Source organism: Cibotium barometz, chromosome 11 (genome assembly GCF_041138505.1).
Source record: "Cibotium barometz isolate CiBa-2024 chromosome 11, ASM4113850v1, whole genome shotgun sequence".
Lineage (NCBI taxonomy): Eukaryota > Viridiplantae > Streptophyta > Polypodiopsida > Cyatheales > Cibotiaceae > Cibotium > Cibotium barometz.
In genome coordinates, this window is record NC_141056.1 from 19,711,716 (window position 1) to 19,736,907 (window position 25,192).

The 25,192-nt window shown below is 46.2% G+C and overlaps 1 protein-coding gene across 2 annotated transcripts in view; it reads left to right on the plus strand.

Annotated features, from left to right (window-relative positions):
* LOC147633868 (Pseudouridine synthase family protein) overlaps positions 1 to 19,348 on the plus strand; it is a 146,181-nt gene extending 126,833 nt beyond the window's left edge. For both annotated transcript variants that reach the window (XM_086804917.1, XM_086804916.1), the window contains 4 exons: positions 17,890 to 17,959; positions 18,213 to 18,306; positions 18,404 to 18,497; positions 18,579 to 19,348. In XM_086804917.1, coding sequence (XP_086661043.1) covers positions 17,890 to 17,959; positions 18,213 to 18,306; positions 18,404 to 18,497; positions 18,579 to 18,647 — 327 coding nt within the window. In that variant the 3' untranslated portion in view covers positions 18,648 to 19,348. The remainder of the gene's footprint in view (positions 1 to 17,889; positions 17,960 to 18,212; positions 18,307 to 18,403; positions 18,498 to 18,578) is intronic.
* The last annotated feature ends 5,844 nt before the right edge of the window (positions 19,349 to 25,192 follow it).

The following is a 25,192-nucleotide window of genomic DNA, read 5'->3' on the forward strand; positions in this document are numbered from 1 at the left end:
GGGGGCGGACTTTAACATGCTAGAGTCGACCAACAACAGATTCAGATGTGGCATGGCTACTATATCAGGTACAGAGCACTTGGCATGGGAGGAGTTGATTTTGGCTCGTGGGGGACAGGACCCTTGGCATTTTCCAGTTTGGACGTGGTCCTAGGAGAGTGTTTCTCTCGATGTGACAGGAGGAATACCGGCCCCAACCTATCCAGGCTCGATCGGTTTTATGCTGACGTGTGGGCTTGTGGGCGTGGCAGCATGATTGGTGTTTTGGCTAGCACTACTTTTTATGAGCATGCACCGGTTATTCTCTCCCCGGATGACCCCTGGGGACAAGACAGACAGGTGACTACTCGGATTCTGGATAGCCTCATTCAGGACTGTCACCAATTGGCCGACCATTTGGTCCATCTCCAGTTTTTGCATCTCGTTCACTTGAGGCCAGGCCGGTGTCTCATGTGAAGAGGCCAGTATTTTGCTGACATGGACGGGAGCCAGACTGGTGCCACCCGTGTGTTAGCAGGATGGTGTCGTATGGACGGGAGCCAGACCAGTGCCACCCGTGTATGACCTGGACTGTGTTCGACCCATGGGATTGTCACGCCATGGAAGAGCCAGTATTCGTGCCGTGTTTTGCCTATGGGACTGTCACACCATAGGGAGACTCGTGCCTGGAACTGTGTCTTACCTATGGGACTGTCACTCCATAGGAAGACCAGGTTTTTATGTTTTTATGTCGTGCCAGTTTTGTGCCGACAGATATTTTGTACTTGTTCCATGAACGGGAGATATGTCCATGTTACTTTTTGCACATGCACACATATTTTGCATGTTTGAAACTGTTTTCGCATGACATGTATTTGTGTGTTTGCCTGCTTGACGTGTTACTTACTGAGCGGGGACGCCTGCCAGTGAGTCGTGAAGTCTACTCTGTATTCTGACGAGTTTTGGTGCATGTGAACAGGTGGTAAGTATGTCGCACATATTGTTTTAATGTTTTATATTCTAACCTTTTATTTTATAAGGTTAGGTGTTCACATTTATTTAAAAGTGGGCACCCACTTAGGGGCCAAGGTGGGGAGCCCCACTTAAGTGAGTGTGGGGGTGGGCATGGCCACCTACCCAAACTCCCCACCCACATGCAAACGTGGGAATCACCAAAGTAAACTCCACTATAATTTTATTAAAAAAAAGCTTCCTCCTTCAAGCGTAGAAATCAATCGCTTCCTTCAAGCGTTTATTCACCAACCTGCGCCTTCTCTCTTACAAGCGACTGTTGCCCCTGCACTACTGGCTGCAACCAAACATGCTCCCAGGCGGCTGCTGCTGAATTTTTATGTGCCCCTGCTCCTACAGCAACCAGGCTGCGGGCTGTGTCTCTGAATAACCAGGCGCATGATCCTATCTCTCCCTCTGGCGCATGTTCTTCATGAAGGCGACTGCTACAGTACCCTCTGCTGCTGGCTGCGCCTGCCTCTCTACAGGTGGCTGAGTATTGTTGCAGGCGGCTGTTTACTCCACGCTCTCTCTCTTGCAGGCGGCTGTCACCTCCACAAGGCTGCACTGCTGTGGCTGCTCTCACAGGCGGCTACTGACAGGCTGCCCTATCCTCTACACTACAGGCTGCAGCCAAGCCCTTTCACATACTCCTACAGGCGGCAGCATATTGGCAGTAGGCGCTGCCTGTTTTCTCTTACAGGCAGTCGTGGGTTCTCTCCAGCAACCTGCGCTTGTTTCTCTAGCAAGCTACCCAAGTAGCTGTGCACAGCAGACTGGTACCTCCTCTATATTCGGCGGTTTCTTTTCTCCCTCAGGCGACTTTGCTTGCGCTCCTCCACACTGCAGCCAGGCATCTCCTCCCTTGCAAGTGGATGCTTCTTCTCTCACAGCAGGCGGTTGTATCCTTTGTGGTGGTACTTGTCTTGGTGATTCTACACGAGGCAACTATTTCTTCAACAAGGGTGGCTTCAAATTCTACACAAACACCACAAGTATTGGTTTTCTATCAACCATCTACAAGTAAGTGAATTTCAGATTTCAATAAAGTATTTTATGTTTAAATCTGATAAGGGATTCATCCCGCTCGGCCGGCCAACACCTGTTTGGTGCCGGGTTGTCCATGCTATATTGGCAAACCTCGGTCCAAAGGTGCTGAGATCGGGAGAGCCAGGCGTTAGTACGAGAGCGCTTGTCTGTGCGTGGTTTCGGAACACCAGTGAGGCGCTCTCCGCGGAGTCCAGTGAAAGCACAGGACCGTAGCGATTGGACCACACTAGTGGTCGTTCTGCTTCGAGCTTCTACATCGAAATTCGAGCCTATTTGTTTGGTACTGTTTTCATATGTACATGGACATTATCTGGTTCTTGGAACCCATGGAGCATTGTATTTATTATATACTCCCAATAAATATATCATATATTGAGGGGGGGGTCGGCCCGTTCCGGCCCCAGTGCTGGTGTCCATCTTTCCATTTCATTTCATTTAAATCTCAAGTTGTATTAAGTTGTCCATTTCAAATTTGTGGTTTTAAAGTTGTGCTATTAAGCATGTGGGTGTCCAACGGAGTCTTTCCCACTTGACGGGATCGGTTTCATTGGTATCAGAGCACGGTTGTTTCCCTCTTCCTAGTGGGGAAACGAACCTGTGTACTGGACATTCTGCTTTTAGCAAACTTAAAACACAATGGACAGCCAAGGCAACCCTTTGGAAGTGCCGAATTCGAGGGGTCCATCTAGTGCCTCTCGTGGGTCTGATGCCCTGCGTGGAAGGCACAAGCCCCTTGAAAGGGTTATTGATAGTGAATCCAAGGGTCAACTGTCTCCAGGAAAGACAGTTATGCTTGAACAAGAGCCTGATGCTATGAGGGCTGAAATGGAACATATGAGAAAACTTTTGCAGGCTCAAGAGCAAGAGTTAAAGCTTTTGCATGAAGATCCCCATCTGCAAAGTGCTATTGAAGCCAGGAAGGCTGATGCTATGGTTGATGTAACTTTTGAATCAATGGCTCGTGAAGTCGGCAAGAAACCAAGGGAGTTGGCACTTGCCTATCTCCTTCGCAAAGGTGATATCAAGGAGGGGGATGACGGAGAGCTGAAATTCAGAAATCCACCTCGTTTGAAGCATGGAGATCCCGCGTCCCAAAGGCTGAAATCTTTTATGCAAAAGGAAGAGGTGACTGTCACCTCTCGACATGCATCTTCTCCCCAAGGCACTAAGCCTGACAGATATATGTATGCCAGTGCTCATGGAGGGCATGAAAGTCACATGCATGCAAGATATGTATCTCATGGTGACAGGTCTACTTCCAGAAAAATTTTGCCTTCTGAGTTGTCTCATGGAGAGACAATGCCATATGCAGGTAAGTCACATGCATCTGAGTTTCGAGTTCGTGGAGCACATGCCACCGTGCCCCATGAAGCTTCTATGACGGCCCATGGAGCCCATGCAGACAGGGCTACCCCGTTGGATAAGGGGAAAAGAAAAAGAGAAGACCATGAGCCTCATGCCAGGAAGCTCAAGGAATTCAAAGCAGGTGATAAATCTGTCAAATTTGATGTCTTTCATGGTGAACATGATGCTTCTAAGGTGTTAGCATTTGTGGCACAGTTCGACATTGCTTTTAGCGCTGAGGATTTCACAGAAAAGTCAAAGGTGCGCCATGCTAGCATGTTTTTGAAAGGGACTGCTGCCCATTGGTGGATCACTGAAAAGATCACCAAGGATCCCATTTCTACTTGGAAGGAATTCAAAGATAGATTTTATGCTCAGTTCTTGCCACCCAATGCAGAGCAAACTCTCACTCAAAAGTGGGACAGGCTGGAACAAAGAGACAATGAAAGTGTGCAACAGTATGTTAACAAATTTTGGAAAGTGTTGCTGGAAGTGACTCCCTTCATGCAAATCACAGAGGATGAAAGAAAGAGGAAGTTTCGTTCTGGACTGCAACCAGCATATAGATCGGGTATTGAATTGCACCCGAAACATACGTTGCAACAACTCACAGCTTCTGCTCTTGCTACGGAGCAATTGGTGCTCAAGATTAAGCATGATCAAGGAGGTTCCAAGGGGAAGGACAAGGCTGTCCCAAATCAGCAAAAGGGTGGACAGCCACCTAAAAAGAACTTCCGGGAGCCTTACAAGGGTGGTAAAGCTGAAAATAACACATCTAAAGAACAGGGCCCAAGGAAGAATAAATTTGGCTTAACCCCGGAGCAAAGAGAGCAATATGCCAAGGATGGAAAATGCTTTTCTTGTGGTAGCAAAGACCACATGTTCCGACAATGCCCAGATCGCAAATCAAAGCACGAGGACAAGCACACCAAAGCTAATGTACATGCAGTTCCTGATGTGCAAGGTAATACAGGTCATGATGCAAAAGAGCGTATGGTTTGCAAGGCTTGGGGGCAAATCAAGGATCAGCCCGCATTATTCATGTTTGATGACTGTGCAACTGACAATTTCATCTCTATGCAAATGGCAGCTGCATTGGGAATTGAGGTTGAAAACATGGGACCTCAGATTGAAGCTGAAGCTGCATTTATTGGTAAAGAGGTGCAGGTTACCCCTTTGATAGGGAATTTGCGTATCCATATCCAAGGCTACCTTGACAATGAGCATTTCTTAGTTGCTCCACTAAATGGATGTGATGTATTGTTGGGCAAGCCGTGGCATCATAGGCTTGAGCCCCGCAAAGACTACAAGTCTAATATGATTTCTTTTATGCATAAAGGCCGCATGCATTTTATTGATGCTGGCAAAGAAGGGGATTCCATCCCAGTTGTATCACACATCCAAATTAATAAAGCAATGAAAAAGAGTCTTTCAGCGTACTTGGTTTTTGTGCGTGATAGTCTTGTGCCAAATCATCAAAATGTGGATGCTATGTCTAATGATAGGCTGAATTTTCTTAATGCATTCAACGATTGTTTTGCTGACTCGTTGCCAGGTGAATTACCTCCCCAAAGGCCCGAAGATCACCATATAGATTTTGTGCCAGGTAGTTCTCCACCTAACAAACCCGCATACCGAGTGAGTGCTGCACAACAAGAAGAAATTATGAAGCAGGTAAACGAGCTTTTAGAGAAAGGTTTGGTTCAGCCCAGTTCCTCACCTTACTGCTCTCCTGTGCTTCTTGTTCAAAAGAAGGACGGATCATTCCGTATGTGTGTGGACTATAGAGCTTTGAACAAGCTTACCATCAAGAACAGATTCCCAATTCCACGTATTGATGATATCTTGGATAAGCTTGATGGTTCAGCTTGCTTTAGCAGACTTGATTTGAAGAGTGGCTATCACCAGATACGCGTGGTGCCACAAGATGTCCATAAGACTGCATTCAGGACAGCCTTCGGATTATATGAATTCTTGGTAATGCCTTTTGGTCTCACCAATGCTCCTGCTACTTTTAATCGTATGATGGATAGGATATTCCGACCCCATCGCAAGTTTACAGGAGTCTTCTTTGATGATATCTTGGTTTTCTCCAAGAATGAGCAGGAACACAGAACTCATTTGGTCACAGTGTTCGAAGAGTTGCGGAAGCATAAACTTTTCGTCAATGCCAAGAAAAGTGAGTTTTTCCTTTCAAAGATTCATTATCTGGGTCATATTGTATCCAAAGATGGAGTTACAATGGATCCTGCAAAGATCGAGACTATTCGAAATTGGCCCGAATTGCAAAACGTACATCAAGTACGTAGTTTTCTGGGATTATGTTCGTACTATAGGCGTTTCATAAGGCATTTTGCTATGATTGCCACTCCTCTACATGATCTCACGAAGAAGAAAACTGCTTTCAAATGGACTTCAAAGGAACAGGATGCTTTCTTGCAACTCAAGCATGCGATCATATGTGGTCCAGTATTGATTGTTCCTGACTTGCACAAGTCATTCGTGGTTGAATGTGATGCTTGTGGTGATTGCATAGGAGCTGTCCTAAATCAAGAAGGGCATGCAGTTGCATACGAGAGCCGTCGTTTGCATGATGCTGAGCTTCATATGGATATCTATGAGAAAGAGCTCTTGGCTGTAATTCACGCCTTAAAGATTTGGAAACACTACCTTCTTGGGGCTGAATTTGTAGTCAAGACAGATCATCAAAGCTTGAGATACTTTCTATCTCAAACCAAGCTTTCAGAGAAGCAGATGAGAATGGCAAATTTTCTTTCCATGTTTCATTTTCAGATTGTGCATACTCCAGGAAAGAAAAATGTGGTGGCCGATGCACTATCTAGGAGGCCTTATGTTGCTACAGTCTCAGTGGCCTCTCATGGAGATCTATCTGCTATGAGAGATTTGTATCATTTGGATGCTGATTTTTGCCATATATGGACTGATTTGATGGCTGGTCATTCACATGCCTCTTATGTTATCAACGAGGGTTATCTTATGAAGGATAATTGCCTATGTGTGGTGAAGGATTTGCGTCCAAAGGTTATGGACGAATGTCACGCTCCACCATATGCTGGTCATAGAGGTATTATGCCTACTACTCGCATGATTCAGAGGTATTTCTTTTGGCCAAGCATGCGTAAAGACATTGAGGCTTATGTGCGTGCATGTATTACTTGCCAAAAGGTGAAATTTGACAGGCAAAAGCCTCCAGGTTTGCTTCAGCCATTGCCTATTCCCTCGCAACCTTGGGAAAGTATCACGATGGATTTTATTATGGATTTGCCTAGATCCCAGCATGGGAATGATGCTATTTGGACTATTGTGGACAGGTTTAGCAAGGAAGCTCATTTCTTGCCCGTCAAGAAAACCATTAAAGCTGAACATATGGTAAAGCTTTTTCTTGCTAATATTTTCAAGCATCATGGTATGCCTAAATCCATTGTTGGGGATAGAGATCCCAGGACTACAAGCCTATTTTGGAGGGCTTTGTTTGATAATATGGGTACTAAGCTTGAGTTTTCATCAGCTTATCATCCCCAAACGGATGGCCAAAGTGAAGCTGCAAATTCAGCCGTGTTGGATTTGTTGAAGTGTTATGTGGCAGATCAAAAGAGTGCATGGGAGAAGTATCTTCCACTTGTTGAGTTTGCCTACAACAATACGATCCATGCTTCCACAGGAAAGGCTCCGTTTGAGATTATTTATGGCAGAGTGGTCTTGCCACCCATCCTTCGTACAAAGGATGAGATTTTTGCAGCTGATGAATATGTTCGTGACTTAGATGTTGCCTTTGGTCAGGTGCGGACAGCCATTGCAAGATCTCAGCATAAGCATAAAATGGCTGCTGACAAGCATAGAAGGGACATGGAAATCAAAGAAGGTGATTGGGTATTGCTGAAATTTGAGAAGGCTAGGCTTCGGAAGAGGCCAGGACGAGAAGGATCATATCCTAAGCTTTCTCCTCGCTATTATGGACGCTTCAAGGTGATTCACAAGATCAATGAAGTGTCCTACAGGCTTGCTTTACCTAGTCATTGGAAGATTCACAATGCTTTTCATGTGAGTCTATTTCGGAAATATGTGGGGCCAGATCCTGATGAGCCGTGATCCGCCAGAGATTGAAGAGCTTGAGGAGATCCTCCAGCCAGAACAGATTGTTTTTCACAAGGAGAGAAAGCTACCTGCAGGAAAGCTTTCCAGGAGATACCTTGTGAAGTTTAAGAATTATTTGCCTATTGATGCCAAATGGGTAAATGAGGATTATTTTGCAGATTACCCGCAATTGTTGCAGGCATATCTTGAGGCTTTTCAGTTGAGGTCAACTCTTTAGAAGCCCGGGGGGATGTCACCAATTGGCCGACCATTTGGTCCATCTCCAGTTTTTGCATCTCGTTCACTTGAGGCCAGGCCGGTGTCTCATGTGAAGAGGCCAGTATTTTGCTGACATGGACGGGAGCCAGACTGGTGCCACCCGTGTGTTAGCAGGATGGTGTCGTATGGACGGGAGCCAGACCAGTGCCACCCGTGTATGACCTGGACTGTGTTCGACCCATGGGATTGTCACGCCATGGAAGAGCCAGTATTCGTGCCGTGTTTTGCCTATGGGACTGTCACACCATAGGGAGACTCGTGCCTGGAACTGTGTCTTACCTATGGGACTGTCACTCCATAGGAAGACCAGGTTTTTATGTTTTTATGTCGTGCCAGTTTTGTGCCGACAGATATTTTGTACTTGTTCCATGAACGGGAGATATGTCCGTGTTACTTTTTGCACATGCACACATATTTTGCATGTTTGAAACTGTTTTCGCATGACATGTATTTGTGTGTTTGCCTGCTTGACGTGTTACTTACTGAGCGGGGACGCCTGCCAGTGAGTCGTGAAGTCTGCTCTGTATTCTGACGAGTTTTGGTGCATGTGAACAGGTGGTAAGTATGTCGCACATATTGTTTTAATGTTTTATATTCTAACCTTTTATTTTATAAGGTTAGGTGTTCACATTTATTTAAAAGTGGGCACCCACTTAGGGGCCAAGGTGGGGAGCCCCACTTAAGTGAGTGTGGGGGTGGGCATGGCCACCTACCCAAACTCCCCACCCACATGCAAACGTGGGAATCACCAAAGTAAACTCCACTATAATTTTATTAAAAAAAAGCTTCCTCCTTCAAGCGTAGAAATCAATCGCTTCCTTCAAGCGTTTATTCACCAACCTGCGCCTTCTCTCTTACAAGCGACTGTTGCCCCTGCACTACTGGCTGCAACCAAACATGCTCCCAGGCGGCTGCTGCTGAATTTTTATGTGCCCCTGCTCCTACAGCAACCAGGCTGCGGGCTGTCTCTGAATAACCAGGCGCATGATCCTATCTCTCCCTCTGGCGCATGTTCTTCATGAAGGCGACTGCTACAGTACCCTCTGCTGCTGGCTGCGCCTACCTCTCTACAGGTGGCTGAGTATTGTTGCAGGCGGCTGTTTACTCCACGCTCTCTCTCTTGCAGGCGGCTGTCACCTCCACAAGGCTGCACTGCTGTGGCTGCTCTCACAGGCGGCTACTGACAGGCTGCCCTATCCTCTACACTACAGGCTGCAGCCAAGCCCTTTCACATACTCCTACAGGCGGCAGCATATTGGCAGTAGGCGCTGCCTGTTTTCTCTTACAGGCAGTTGTGGGTCCTCTCCAGCAACCTGCGCTTGTTTCTCTAGCAAGCTACCCAAGTAGCTGTGCACAGCAGACTGGTACCTCCTCTATATTCGGCGGTTTCTTTTCTCCCTCAGGCGACTTTGCTTGAGCTCCTCCACACCGCAGCCAGGCATCTCCTCCCTTGCAAGTGGATGCTTCTTCTCTCACAGCAGGCGGTTGTATCCTTTGTGGTGGTACTTGTCTTGGTGATCCTACACGAGGCAACTATTTCTTCAACAAGGGTGGCTTCAAATTCTACACAAACACCACAAGTATTGGTTTTCTATTAACCATCTACAAGTAAGTGAATTTCAGATTTCAATAAAGTATTTTATGTTTAAATCTGATAAGGGATTCATCCCGCTCGGCCAACACCCGTTCGGTGCCGGGTTGTCCAAGCTATATTGGCAAACCTCGGTCCAAAGGTGCTGAGATCGGGAGAGCCAGGCATTAGTACGAGAGCGCCTGTCTGTGCGTGGTCTCGGAGCACCAGTGAGGCGCTCTCCGCGGAGTCCAGTGAAAGCACAGGACCGTAGCGATTGGACCACTAGTGGTCGTTCTGCTTCGAGCTTCTACATCGAAATTCGAGCCTATTTGTTTGGTACTGTTTTCATATGTACATGGACATTATCTGGTTCTTGGAACCCATGGAGCATTGTATTTATTATATACTCCCAATAAATATATCATATATTGAGGGGGGGGTCGGCCCGTTCCGGCCCCAGTGCTGGTGTCCATCTTTCCATTTCATTTCATTTAAATCTCAAGTTGTATTAAGTTGTCCATTTCAAATTTGTGGTTTTAAAGTTGTGCTATTAAGCGTGTGGGTGTCCAACGGAGTCTTTCCCACTTGACGGGATCGGTTTCAAGGACCCAGAGATCTGCAGTAGAATAGAGGGGATTTGGGAGAGGCTTGATTTTCACTCAAGAGTAGCTGCAGGAGCCCTGGATGCAGGTCTTGGCAAGATTAGTAGTCTTTTACAGGAGGCAGCGCAGAGTAGATTGATTGGCTTTTGAGAGCAGGAGAGGAGTATTCGTAGGGGTCTTGCCACTCTACAGCAGCTTCAAGAGAGTGCACCAGATAGCCCGTGGATTGAGAGTCAATTGGTTCCGCCCGTACGGAGCATGGATCCATAGAGGAGCAGCGGGTGGAGTACAGATAACATCCCAGAACCTCTTTTTGGACGCAGGCAAGAGATAGGGTCACCGGAGATTTCTTTGAGATTGCAAGCCCACATAGACGGAGAGAGGGTATCCACAAGTTGAGGGGCCCGGATGGATCCATTGTTACAGAACCTCCTGATGTGAGAGCCATCGCCACAGATTTCTTCAGCACTCTTCTCACCAGTTTCCCCATTTCCTCACAGGTGTTGGATGTGCGTGAGCGGGTGTGGTGGCACACGAGAGAGGTGGTCCCTCAAGCTCTCAATTTTCTCTTGACCCCCTTCATTGAGGAGTTGGCGGAGGCTACAACGGCATTACCAATGGCCTCAGGGCTACCTTCAATGAGATAATGGTTACTACTGGCCGGGTAGTGGTGGCGAACGAGGTTCTTTTTGCCACCATGTGGTACATTACCTCCTCTTGGTCTTTCTCTCGGCAGGTTCAGCATTTGATTCGGAACTTTTTGTGGGCTGGCAGTGATGGGAGTGCTCAGGGCTCGCCCACACATATCATGGGGAGCCTTGAGTACGGGCCCCACTGGGTCACTTGGAGATTGGCTTGCATTCAAACAACTACCCCCAAAGGCTCAGGAGAGAGGCCTTATTGGGATCCAAGACAGAGACCAATTTAGCCTTGACATCGACTCTTCCATCCCTCCGGAGTGGCTGGCCCCAGTACTAGATCCTTCTCCTCCGCAGTGGCTCCCATGTTCACCAAGCATGGTATACCCCTGGCAGTTCATGTAGCGGACAAGTACTCCGCTTTACTCACCTTCTCTATTGGGCTTCATGGCAGACTAGAGAGATCAGAGACCCCCTTAGAGGACCTCAAGGGATGCACCTTGCAGAGGGTGAGGGTGATTTGTTTTCATGCTCATGAGTGGCACACCAACCAAGGTGGCCAAAGAGAGACTAAGGCAGCTATGGATGTGGTAGGGCCTGCCTATTACGAGTCTCGAGTGGGACCTGGGAGAGTGTACATGGACAAAGAGAAGTCGCGTGGTACCCCCTTCTTTGCTTACACTGCACAACTAGGCCGCAGGATTCAGATGTCAGAGGTGGAGGGCACTCCAGCAACATCAGCACATTGGCAGTCTTAGGGCCTCCCATCGCATTTTCTTGGCGGATTTCTGGAAGTGGCTGCGGGACAGCTTTCGACCGCAGAACACTCTTTTCATGTGGCAGTTGGCACATAGGAGCTTAGCAGTTGGCACTTGCCATTGGGGCCAGACTAGCATTATGTCAGAGGTGTGGCCATCCCCAGGAGTCTCATCATCAGTGTCTTTGTGGCCATCCCCAAGAGTCTGAGTGTCATTGTCTTTGGGCTTGCCCAAAGGCCCATCAGGTCTGGCAAAGGATGCTACGCATTTTCACTATGGATCGGACTCCCGCCCGTATTGGTTACGTGGGCCACTGTTGCTTGGGCCGCTGAGGCCGCAATGATCATACCATATGAGGAAGGTGGGGGACTAGCCCTTTAGGTCTCTCACCTTTGTATTTCCACTGTGCCAGTTCGAGCTCCGCTTACTGGTTGTTGGACCCAGAGAAGGGGAGATTTGTAGTAGTATAGCTACGTGGCTCGATCCAGCGAAGCCATCGAAGGCATCCTCACCCTGCCAGTGGAGTCTATCCGGAGCATCTGCCTCGATATCATTCATACCCTCCCAGTAACCTATCCGCCCAGTTTTTAATGAAGTGTGGATGCCCAAACTCACTTATAAGTTGTCCGGTCGTACGTTAATGAAATGTGGACGAGCCGCACAATGAGCTAAAACACAAATAAGCTTAAACAAAGAGTTTAGGGTCACACCTACCACCTATCTACAACGCACAAGCAAGGTCAGAATACAGATTCACGTGCATGGTCCACAAGAGGGCATCCCTGCCCGTAAACTAAACACACAAATCTTGCAGGCAGTAAAACATTTCACGCGAAAACAGTTCCAAGCATGCAAGTACGCCATGCATAAGAATGTATTGGTCAATCTCCCTTTCATTTAGCTTGTAGAGCAGGCAATCATAAATAACGCTACAATAGGGCCGAAAAGGGCTGACCCCCCTTCTAATATGATTGTATTATCAAGGACATCTCAAGATACAAGCTTCATGGGCATCACATGCCAGATTTCCAATAACATCCATGCAATGAAAACATTTTGCAAACATGTTTTGTCGAAGTCCGGGTTGATTCCACAGCTTTTGTCGCAAAGAACCTCACTCCCCAACCCCCCAGTGTCTTGCCACAACAAGCAGCTATGCTCCACTAGCATCCATTCACAAGCATGTGTCTGCCAGGCTGAGTCATAAAAGACCTTAATGGTCAAGTACACAGATGTAGAGTTGGTGAAGAGAATTTGCAGCTACTCTTACTGGCGATAGAAATGCTCCAAAGCATTTTCAACAGGTACATATCCAAGAGATAGCAGCTGAAAAGGACTCCCAAGGGTTGGACAGCAGTGTAGCACTCATTTGCCGGCCGATCCAAGAGTCGGAGAAGCAAGAAACCATGCCAAGAAGTGTGTGTGGACTGGTTATGCTGAAATTTGTCTTCTTTTTCCTCTTCATGAAGAAGGTGGCACCTATTTCCCTACAACGGAGGGAGAGGATAAGTCTTTCCATTCATATAATGGGTGGCCATTGGGCCACCTCAATAGGAGCCACACCTCTACCATAAGTGGAGAGTGCCTAATTTAAGTGAGGTTGGCCGGCCGCCATTCAGTAAGTGCCCAAACTCACTTATAACATGTCCGCCCAGTCCTTAATGAAGTGTGGATGCCCAAACTCACTTATAAGTTGTCCAGCTATACTTGAATGAAGTGTGGACCTACAAAGCAACACAATGAGCTAAAACACAAATAAGCTTAAACAAAGAGTTTAGGGTCACACCTACCACCTGTCTATAGCCCACAAGCAAGGTCAGAATACAGATTCACACACATGGTTCACAAGAGGTCGTCCCTGTCCGTAAACTAAACACACACATCTTGCAGGCAATAAAACATTTCATGCAAAAAGAATTCCAAGCATGCAAGTACGCCATGCATAAGAATGTATTGGTCAATCTCCCTTCCATTTAGCTTATACCATTTAGCTTATAGCAAGCAATCATTCCGGGTGTAGATATTACATCCCCAGGCCAACCGGAATACCATAATCTAGATATGGGTGCGGACCAAAATCCCGAGCCTCTCATATCCAGCCTACCGGCCCTTGGTGTAGACATCAGTCCCCTACCATGAGGTGCCAGTCCACATGACCCTTGGCATAGATGTAAGTCCCCTGCCATGAGATGTCATGTCCACATTATGGAGCCCGTCCATAGGTCCCAACCAGTGGACAGAAGACCTATGCCCCGTGGCCGCCTGGATGAGGACGTGACTATGAGCTTCCGAATACAAGGCGGAGACACCTCTAATCCATCAAGCCCGAAAACCCATCCTAAGCATGGTGCCCTCAATCGACCTTGTCGTAGGCCTTCTCAAAATCCAGAAGTAGAACTGCCATGTCTTCCCTGTGAAGCCTGGCTGTAGCGACAACCTCCCAAAAGGTGAAGAGATGTTATCCAAGATGCTCCTATCCTGGATGAAGCTGGTTTGGGTGCCATGGATTAGGTCGGGAAGATGAGGCTGCAGCTGATGACTTTGGCGAGGATTTTGTAAGCGCTTCCTAGGAGGGTGATAGGGTGCCAGTGCCGAATCTCAAAATGGTCACAACCCTCCTTCGAAATAAAGTGAATCAGCCCCTCAAAGAGTCGCTCCGGCATGTGACCTGAATTCCCAAACAGTCACCCTCAGAGGAGTCGCTCCGGCATGTGACCTGAATCTCCAAACAGTCACTACACTCCTACGGAATCAAGTGAATCGGCATCTCAGAGAATCGCTCCAGCATGTGACTTGAGGCCATGATCTCATTGAAGTCGGCCATGAGACCGCCTTCCATGAGATCCTAATGACGCTGAAAGAGAGACCGGCAAGCCATCCTCGCCTCGACACTTTCCCCTTATGGAAGGGCTCAAAGTGAATCTCGCAACTCGATGAGAGAGAAAGGGGAGCACAGGAGGGCCTAGAGGCCTAGGGGCAGCACCTCCCGTGTATATTGCCAAACTCTCTCCCTCGCCACTTCCACTTGCAAGGTGAGGAAATCTGCTTAAAGGAGATCTCTGAAGAAACCTATGGCTATGGCCCGAACCTAAGGGGGGTTTGCCTCTATGGTACCATCTGGGCTCCTCAGCCTCTGAACCTCATATTTGCAACGGTGAGAGCATCCTCTCTCAAAGAAATCATGGGTGACCCTGTCTCCTGCCTTAGTCCAAAAGGAGGCCCTAGCATGGTATCGATCCTCCACCCTCCTCTCCTCCATCGATCGGATCTTTGCATGGGTTGCCTCCATCTGAACTCCACCCATGGACTGTCTAGGGTCTGCTTCTGCAGCCGCTGGAGGGAGGCTAGGTCTTGCAGGCCTCATAGGCCAACCTGGCCTTCCGGAGACGTTAATATATCTTTTCTTTTTCTCTTTCTTTCTTTTCTACTGCTCTCTGGACCTGGTGAGTCTGTCCCGAGTTGTGTTTTGTAAAAGGGTGTTGATCTCTGGACCTGGTGAGTCTGTCCCGAGTTGTGTTTTGTAAAAGGGTGTTGATCTCTTGCAGTCTACAGAGTCGAGCGCTGATGCTGCCTCTCCTGGCCTAAAAGTGAGGGTCTCCCAAATCTCCTTGACTCTTATGGCAATCTCTGGGTCCTGGATCAAGTAGTTAGAAATGTGGACACTCTGTTGACGCTCTGGTCTCCATTTGTCCTCTAGGAGAAGGACAACTGGCAAATGAACTAATGTCGTGGTGTCTACAAGAATACAAATCAAACCACCTCTGATGCAAGCCCACTCATCCACAAAAAATCTGTCAATGCATGAGAGTTTCGGTTCCTGCATCCTCGTCTAATCTCGAGAAGCGAAGGCTTCGCGGTGTGCAGCCAAACTCTAGTAAGTGCCATGGATCCTAGCTCCTCAGGGAGAGGACCAGCTCCTCCCAGGCCATGTACTCTTTCCCTGTGATAGTATCCAAGCCTCCTCCCTGCCTGTCCTCTAGGTCCTCGAGCATGTTGAAATCTCCACCTGTGCACCAAAAATCTGACTGGGAAAGTGCCTCCCTCACCTGGGCCAAGAAATTAGTCCGCCCTGCCAATCTTTTGGGGGCATAAATGTTGAGAAGACCCACACAGTCCTCCCCAACCCTAACTATAATCCACTACGACCTCCCCTAAACAATGATGCTTGATTCCAGCACGGACGGAAGCAGCGCTCACTGACCGAAATGCACACCCCCTGGTTCCCCTCAGGGCCAAAAGTGAGGGACCAAAAGGTATGGTTGTGTCCAGAAAAAATCTTTCCGCATCTGCAGGAGCGCCCTGCCGAAAGGTAATGTTCTTGGAGGAACAAGAAATCAACTCGGCCTCCTACACAGGCTCTCTGAAGCTCCCAGAAAAGTACCTCTCTTCTGCTGTGAAAGCACACCCACCCCCCCCCCCCAAATTCCCGTGAACATTCCAAGGGAGGATTCCATTAACTAGGGATGGGAGGAGTGAGACCTGCTCAAGACACCCTCTCCATAGAGGGTCTTCAGGGTTGGTTTGGAGGGGGGATAATCACAATCTGCCTGGGGCAGGATGCGAGCCAAGTGATCCCTAATCCTGTCCTCCATAAAGCTCCACTCCGCTCTGGCCTTGCGGTATGCCTGCTTTGTGCTCCATCTGTCACACTAAAGGAATTGGATCTCCAAGCTCGGGGCATCAATGTGTCCATCCTGATATCGGAGGCAGGAGCCTTCTAGCTCCATGTGGGCCAATGCCCAGAGGTGGGTGACAATATCGACTGCTATCTTCCAGATGTTCAGCTAGGGAGATCGCCTAAGACTGGATGGCGGAGGAGGCAGACTCACAATCCCAATCCCTGTCAGGAGCACTGCTGAGAGGGAAAGAGAGGACCACCACTCCACTGCCCCAGGTGCGGTGGAAGACCACGCAAATGCTGAGAGGAGCCGCAATCTCCAAGAACTCTCCAGCCTTAATCTGAGGATGCCATAGTCAACAGGCCCCTCCATAGTTTGGGGGTAGGGAAGGTATGTGACTTGGGGGTAAGGGTAGCCATCGGGGAACTCATGTATCCGTCGCCAGATCGGCCTGGGCTACTGACTTTGGAGGGGGTCGGGCACGACAGGTGGGGTGGGGCGGCGTCGAGAATGGAGAGGGGAGGTTGAGGGAGGGCGGCAAGAAACAGAGGTTGGAGAAGAGGGGGAAGTGGGAGGAGGGCTCTCATGGAGGGGGAGGAACCACGACCGGTGGGGGGGGAGGGGAAGGGATGGGGGTGGTGGGTCTCGACAGAGGAGGGGGGAGGCGGAGTATCACTTGGGGTTCACAAGATTGTAGGGAGCCACCCAGCACGCAGACAAATTCAGGATTTGCTCCAGGCAGCCCTCATCAGCGAGCCCGGGAAAATCGGGGAGCACAGAACCGGGAGGCGGCAGAGAGGTGATAGGGCGCACACAGGAAAAAGAACGGAGGGCGCCGCGGGGCGGGGCGGGGGAGGGGGGGGTGGCGAGGCTCAGCAGGGCGGAAGGGCCACAAAGGGCGGGAGAGGGGCAGCTGAAAGGGCCGGGGCGGCAGCAATGGCGGAAGGGCAGGGGTGGCAGCTGAAAGGGAGCTGTGTGCAGGGCAAGGAGGGTGCCGCCTAGCACGAGGGAGGGGCTGGGGGCGGCGGGATGCAGAGGGCCAGGCGAATGGGGCGCGAGGATAGGACTCACTGCAGGTGGGCAGGGGGAAGCGGGAGCTCCAGCCTATGCGAGATAGCATTGAAAAGGAAAGGGGGGGGAGGGGGGTGGGGGGTGGGGGGGCACGACCTCCTTAGACGTGAGGTTATCAACAACACAGGTTCAATAGACAGCATGGGCTCAGCAGGAGTGGAGGTTTCAGGCTGAACAAGGAAGGTTTTTTCCTGATATAGACAGAGCAAACCATACCCAACCTTGAGCCCGGAGCTGTACTTAGGGATAGATTCCATCACCTTAAGACACATTGTCGGAAGCAGAGAATGCCAGACTATTTTATGCTGGGATGATGTGGGTTTTGGGGCGGGGGGGGGGGGGGGGGGGGGGGGGGGGGGGGCGGGGTGGTGGTTTTCTCTGCTTGGTTCTCCAGAAGCACCCAGACAAAAAAGGTAAGAAGATGTAAGGGAGAAGCTTTACCTTGCAGTTGTTTATCTGGCTGCACTTTTGCATGATAGTCTCCTCACTAGAGTGCCCTCAGAACTGCTCAGAACTGCTGGTTCCAACTTCCTCATTCATGTCTACACAACTATCAAAAGAAAGCTAAATTTTAACTCAGTAAAACAGCCATCAAACTCCTAAATTTTTTAGTACTATGGTGGTCAAGTGAAAGCCTTGTCAGAATCTAAACTTATGCCATAAGAGGTATATAATTTTTGTATGTTGAAGTTAACATGCCTTATGGTACCACTCAAGCATAGAAATCTTGTGCTAGGAGTTGGTATGGCCTTGTCCAAGCGGCAATTGCACCACTGCCCAGAAGTGGGCATGAGTTTGAACCCTGACACCTAAATATATAAAATACAAGTCTCAAAAGAATAAGAAAAATCTTTCTTTGTCATTTGTTAGGTGGAGATTTTTTCTGGAAGGCCTCATCAAATACGAATCCATTTGGCATATATAGGGCATCCACTAGTAGGTAAGTTACACAAAAGCTTTCTGAGGTGGTTCCTTGTAGCTCAAATGTATATCTTCTTTTTCTTTTGATACCACAAACATATGGAGCAATGATCAAGTTCTCCATGTCAAGCTAGCACTTTTGAAAGGAGATTTAGTTTATAAGATCCATGTAACACAACCTCACTTCCTAGTATGAAAAATAGTTGACATTTAGAAGTTCAATATTTGCCATTGTGTACTCAACTATTTAAAAAGCATCGTCTTTGGAATAGGTGACCCACTTTACGTATCCGGTGGCAAGGCCGAGGTGATCTCTTTAGCAATTTCAGATGCCTCACAAGTGTGTGAAACAAACCAAGATGATGGGTAAGTTGGAGCCTAATTTTTAGATGCTGCATTGTAGTTGATGGGTAATTTAATGCCTAAATTCGAGCTTAGTGGAATAACACATTTTGAAACTCAGGGGTTATTTGAAGCCTGCGAATGCAGTACCTGGGGAGTGTGGATATAATCTACATGCTCACAAGCTTTCAATTATTCATCCCACCACAGGAAAGGTAAATCTGTAACTCTGCAGCTGTATTGAAGAGTGAGCCAATTATGTCAGCATTTAGTTTGATGGTGTTCTTATTTTACAGCTGCTGGAGATCGTTGCTCCATGTCCGCCTCTTTTGTGCATGCCTGGAGAGGAGACGACAATTAACTGAATTTAGTGTTCCAATATATTGGTTCGAACTATTGTTTTGAAAAACAGGAAGCTTGGTTGGAGACTGTTCAAAAGCGAGCGAGGTTGAAAAGAATATTTACAGTTGAAAAACTTCAATGAGAGGAAAGGATAGGTATGGTAAGAGTTTTAGGGGCAAGATACAGAAAAATGGGTTTTTTTCAAAGATGGGCTAGTCCATATCAAGCAGATGAGGAACAAGTCACCAGTAAGTAACTGGCATTGCATGGCGATGCGCGGTTTATTAGACCATAGAGATGGTTAAATATGGTAGTTTGGAATTGCAATGGCACTTTGTGGTTGGATCCTTGGAACCCTAGTGCATCTGACACAGATAGAGACATCATTATTCTATACAAATAGACACCAGAGGGCTACCGATTGTGAGAAGGTATAGTTGGGCTGCAACTTTGAAGGAGATGAGAACATCAAGTAGATTTGGAGTTTAAATGGAGGGAGTAGCTATGCTTTACCGATCACACCTCTCAAAGAATCCCTCTATTGTGAAGGAGAGGACAAATGCACATTACGCCTGGGTAAAGATCAAGAATGAAGGGCTTCAAGAAGGTCTACTGCATGCATGCTGCTTTCAACATCGGTCAGTAAGAAAAGAGGGAGAGGCACCATTTCTCTACTTGTATGAGGATCTTATGGCTTTATCAGATAAGGACTATTGGGCTAACTCAGAAATTTCAATGCCAAGAAAGTGAGCTAGCATGTGAAGCTTACTAATTTCATGAATATGTGGTTATGGGACCAGAACTAGACCCCATGGATGGCTAGAGTCTCAAAAGACTGTGGGAATGTAATTGCATATGGCTATAGATCTAGGGTAAGCTTGTGCAATGATCATTTAAGATGGGTTGTCTAAACTGCCTATGTCAAGAAGCCTAAAACCTTCTCCTCATGGTGGTGACAATTGTTTATGTAATGGTTTGTCATTTTTTCTTCATAGGATTGCACTTGCTCCATCCGTTTAGTTGGTGAGCAAAGGGGCAAGGTGGTATTACAAAACAAGTGGATGGCTATTCTCTCGAGGCATCCAAGTAGATAAATTACCACCTTTCCAATACAACCTTGTGTCCCCAACCTCTATCTCAACAAACCTCAACGATTTGCAGTCTTCAACGCTCAAGGTATTACAGGCTTCATCGCTTCCAAGAGATATGCAATTTAATTCACTAGTTGTATTCTACCATTGTTGCTGTCGATGACCAGGTTTGTGCATGTCATCTTGCATCTCCATCATGCTCGCATTGCTCAGTACACACAATGCTACCATCATCATCCCTTGGCTGCAACTCAATGGTGGTGCTACCACCACCATCGCCCACCAACTCATTGAGAGAGGAGTGATATGCATGTTACTAGTGTCCATGTACATGGCACCGTGATGGTGAGAGAGAGAGAGAGAGAGGGAGGGGGGGGGGGGGGGGGGGGAGCAAACCACCTGTTTCTATGCCCCAATACACTGTGCACTCACACGACAATCAAGAGAGACACAGCACAGTACTGTAGGTCACTAGACTACTTAGATAGTTCAACCCTTAATTAAGATTCAGAGACAAGAGATAGACCGGTAAGCAATAATCACATTAACATTAGATGATAAGTGAACAGAATGAAGATGATACTCTAGAGAGTCCCTATAATGCATTCGTACAACTAAGTCTTTGGCCTTTGGCTAGTCCAAGGGTAGGCCATCTAAACAACTGAGAGTAGTGCCATAAGTGGAGTGGCATCTAGTGCGAAATGAGTGCCACTACCATTGTTGTTGGGTTCTTGAGAAACCCTAATGTTCAACAAAAATACACGCAAAACAGTAAGAACATAGAGGGGGGAGTAAATAGTAGGAAGTGATAGGATGTATACAACCACAAGTACGTAAGTACAAACCGAAATGTAAAAGTATAGGTGATCAAACACACAAAATGTCCAAGGAAAAAAAACCTCTATAATGTGTAGAGGGAAAAAATGCCCCTAGTAAGCCTTTGTTCACACAATTACTACCACCTTTGTATAATCCTACAAATTCCCCTTGTAGTGATAGTGTGAACATTGTACATGGTAGCAGATCACTCTCCAAATGGGAGTAAGCCCAAAGCTTTGTAGAAAGCTTCAAAATTGGATTCCTTGCCAACCATAGCACTTTGACTCTCAGTGAGAACATGAGTGGGGTGTCTTGCTAACACCCACAAAGATCTACGATCAATCTCCACAACCATACACACTCAACTGTGTAGTAGTGAAAGCTGCCATGTACTCAACTTCACAAGATGATGTGGCCATAGTTGGTTGCTTTTTGCTCAACTAGGATGTGCATGAGCTACCAAGGAAAAATTAATTTCCACTTGTGAACACTCTAGTGTCATGATTACGAGCCTAATCTAAATCACTGTAAGCAAGTAAATGATAATATCCTCCCTCCCTCTCTCCCCCTCCCTCGACTTGTGGACACTCAAGTGTCGTAATCGCCATCCCAATCTGAATCATTGTAAACAACAACCCCCCTCCCTCCCCGGCGAAGATAAAACAATCCAAGATCTTGGGTGCCTTGTAAGTACCAAAACACTCACTTCACAGGTTACCAATTGTGTATAAACTTGCTCAACTGAGACACCCCATAGTGTATATGTGGCCTTGTCTTATTACACTAATATATGAGGCATCCCATAGTTTGGCTATAGAATGTGCTATCAAAAGGCTCTCCTACATCATACATGCTCAACTTAAGTCTAGGTTTTACCGAAGTAGAAATAGGCTTGCAATCCTCAAATTCCAACAACCCCTTTATGTACTTGGACTAAGTAGCTCTATGCCTTCATATGTCTACATAAGCTATATGCCCAAATAAAAGTGCAATAGGCTGAGATCTGACATCTCAAATGAGGCCTCTAAGTCATAATTCATCCTTGAATACTATATTTTTATCCTCATTTGTTCTATTGAGTATCATGTCATCCACATAGATGATGATCACAATCAAATCTTCTTCATTTACCTTGACATAGAGGGTACTTTCAGCTGGATTGTTTTGATAGTTTTGGTTGGTCAAATAAGCTTGTATCTTCTCATACCAAGCTTGGGAATCTTGTTTAAGGCAATACAATGCCTTTCTCAACCTATGTACTTTTCCTTGGTGACCATTTGCCTAAAATCCAATGGGATGAGATACATACACTTCTTGCAAATCTCCATTAAGGAAGGTTGTCTTAATATCCAAGTAATGTACTTTTCAACCATGATGGGTAGCCAATACATTCACACATCTAATGGTAGTCATTATGAAAGTAGGTGCAAAAGTTACATCATAGTCTATGCCCTTTTGCTATGCATATCCTTTGGCCACAAGCCTTGCCTTGTACACGTCAATAGTACCATCAGCTTTCCTCTTCACTTTGTACACCCACTTAGTGCTGCCAATAGGTAAACCCACCAAATCCAAAGTGTCATTTTTATGTATGACATTCATCTCATCTTGTGCAATTTCCATCCAGTACTCATGTTCTTAAGCTTTTTCAAATGATCTTGGCTCATCAACATCACACAAGCTACTCAACCAATCAACATCCGCATGACCTGGTGCATTTTTAGAACTAATTTGTGTCTTGCTATGGAGAGGAGTTAAGAATTGAGTCTCTTGCAAAGTTTAGACCAACCATCTAGGGATTGATTTGGCCTCTTGTAGAGCTGCCTGCTCTTCTCTCACCACCTCTTCTACATCATCATTCATAACACGTTCATTTTGGTGAATTTCAACATCCATGTAATGTCTATTTGGCTGCAACGCATGTTCCAGTGTGGGTTGTAATGTTGTACTATCAATTGTAAGTGGAAGTCGTCCTTCAAACATGTCTTGTTGACCCTTGTACATTTGTCTACCAAATTTAGCCATAGGTTGATTTACACATCTCTACTTCCAAAAATCCTCTGGTTGAGCAGATTATAGAGATGGTAGCCTTTGGTAACCATTGTTGTACCCCACAAAAATATATTTTGTTGCATTGTCATCAAGCTTGCTTCTCATCTATTGAGGCACATGAAAATATGCAAGACAATCAAAAACCGTGAAGTAATTAACTTTAGATTTTTTATCATGACATGCCTTATATGGAGTGATGGGTTTCGATTCTTTTGTAGGGTATCAATTCAAAACATACGTAGCACACATGATTGTCTCCATCCAGAATTTATGAGGCAAATCCTTGGCTATATATTTGGTTATCTCCATAAAGGACAAGTTCTTCCTTTCTACAACACCATTTGCTGTGTGTATGGCATGGTACGCTGGTGCCTAATGTCTTTTTAAACCAAGTATGCTTTGAAAGCATTAAACATATTCTCCCACCCTTGATATGACAAAGGGTTTGCACTTTGCAACTTGTGTCTTTTTCAGCCCTTGCAACATAAAACACATAAAAACCTTTGATTTTGCTTTAAAAGACTCTAGCCAAGAAAATCTGGAGTAATCATCTGTGAATGTTACGAAGTACATATGCTTTCCAAGTGACGATGTCCTTATAGGACCACATATATCACTGTATATAAGCTATAATTTTTTATCAACTCTCACCGAACCATCCTTTGGGAAAGCATTATGATGCATTTTGCCAAGAATGCATCCCACATACATGTATGGAAGGTAGTTCAACATGTGGCATGTCATGCATCATTTGTTGCTTCTGCAAGAGCATCAAACTACCATAATTCACATGCCCAAACTTGGCATGCCACAACTCCGCCTCTTGCATGGTGGGAGTAGATGTAGTAACCACACAAGCATCATGTGTTGTCTTTTCAAAACTATGAAGATGATATAGGCCATGGTATAGTGTCTTAAAAGTGATTAGCACATAGTTCTCTCACTATGCATCTGTCATCCTTGAAATTGCCAACAAACCCTCTTTTAGCAAAAGAGGACACTAATAACAAACTCTTCTTAATCCTAGGCACATAAAATATATCTATAAGCATAAATCTATACCATCAATTGGTGTGAGTATAATCTCACCAAAGTCTTTCACAGAATCAGAATGATTATTTGCACATAAGACCTTCTTACCTTCTGGGGTAGTCCCTAGCTTTGTGAACAAATCCCTCCTAGAGGTGATGTGTTTAGAGGAGCCGCTATCAAAATACCATACAAAGTGTTTCTCATCCAAGCTAAGAGACATATACTCTTGAGAAGCATTGTAATTGCATACAAGAAAATCCTAATCATCCTACACATAATTTGCTGATGCATCTTTACTTGAAGTAGTATTAAAAGAGTCACAAATAACCATACCAAATTCTTTCTTCTTCTCTTTGGCTATAATTCCCTAGCTTCTTGCAGTAATGAGACTTGCCCTTTTTCTTGGGCTTGCCTACATCATCCTTCTCCTTGTTTGATAGCTGTCTAGAATCAACCCTTGGCTATGATAGCCACATGGTTTTCTTTTGCCTTTGTTATGTGCCACAAATGCATGATCATGTGGCCACATATACCCATAGAGACGTGTTCTTCCTTATCTGCTCTTCTTTGCAACAAAAGTCCCACCAACTCCTAGAATGTGAGTGGGTTGTTAGGGTTTTCTCTCATAGATAAGTTGAGCGCCTTACAAAAGCTCAAGTATGACTCAAGCAAAGAGTTATCAATGTTTAACAACTACTTGCGAAGATCTTGGATCTTCGTCAAACCCGATTTGACATGTTATCTCCCTCATTCATATGCATACCATCAAGTTGTCTTTTCAAATGCATAATCTTGGCCTCATAGTATATTACCTCCGAAGTATCCCAAAAATTCTTTGATGTCTTACATAGATAAGTTGAGCACCTTGCAGAAGCTCAAGTATGACTCAAGCAAAGAGTTGAGTGTCACAGACACTAGTTGCTTGTCTGGAATCACTTTATCAATGTTTAACAACTACTCGCGAAGATCTTGGGTCTCCGTCAAAAGCGATCTGACATGTTGTCTCCCTCATTCATATGCATACCGTCAAATTGTCTTTTCAAATGCATAATCTTGGCCTCATAGTATATGACCTCCGAAGTATCCCAAAAATTCTTTGATGTCCTAGAAGACCGGATATGAGGTATAATTGACCTCATATTTGGTATATAAGGTCAGTTATAAATAACCCTGGCCTTATACATGACCTCCAAAGTATTTCAAGAATGCTTTGACATCCTACAAGACCAGACATGACGTATAATTGACCTCTTGATTGATAAAGCAATTAAGGACATGGCATGTGCATCTCTTACAGGCCATATTCTTTGCTCCTGTGAGGGTGACCGATAAAGAAATTAAGGTCATGGCATGTGCATCTCTCATTTCCCATCTTCTTTGCTCCTGTGAGGATGCTGCAAGTTGGGCTTAGGCCTGTTGTGACCACCTCGCCCCTCAACTCTTTGAGGTGTGCCAGGCACAATGTCTATCGTCGTCGGACGGGTATCATCAACGCTCTAAAAACTCCATAGGCCCTTGGCCATAAGCAAGTTTTTTATCATATAGCTCCATAGGGAGTAATTACTCTCGTCAAG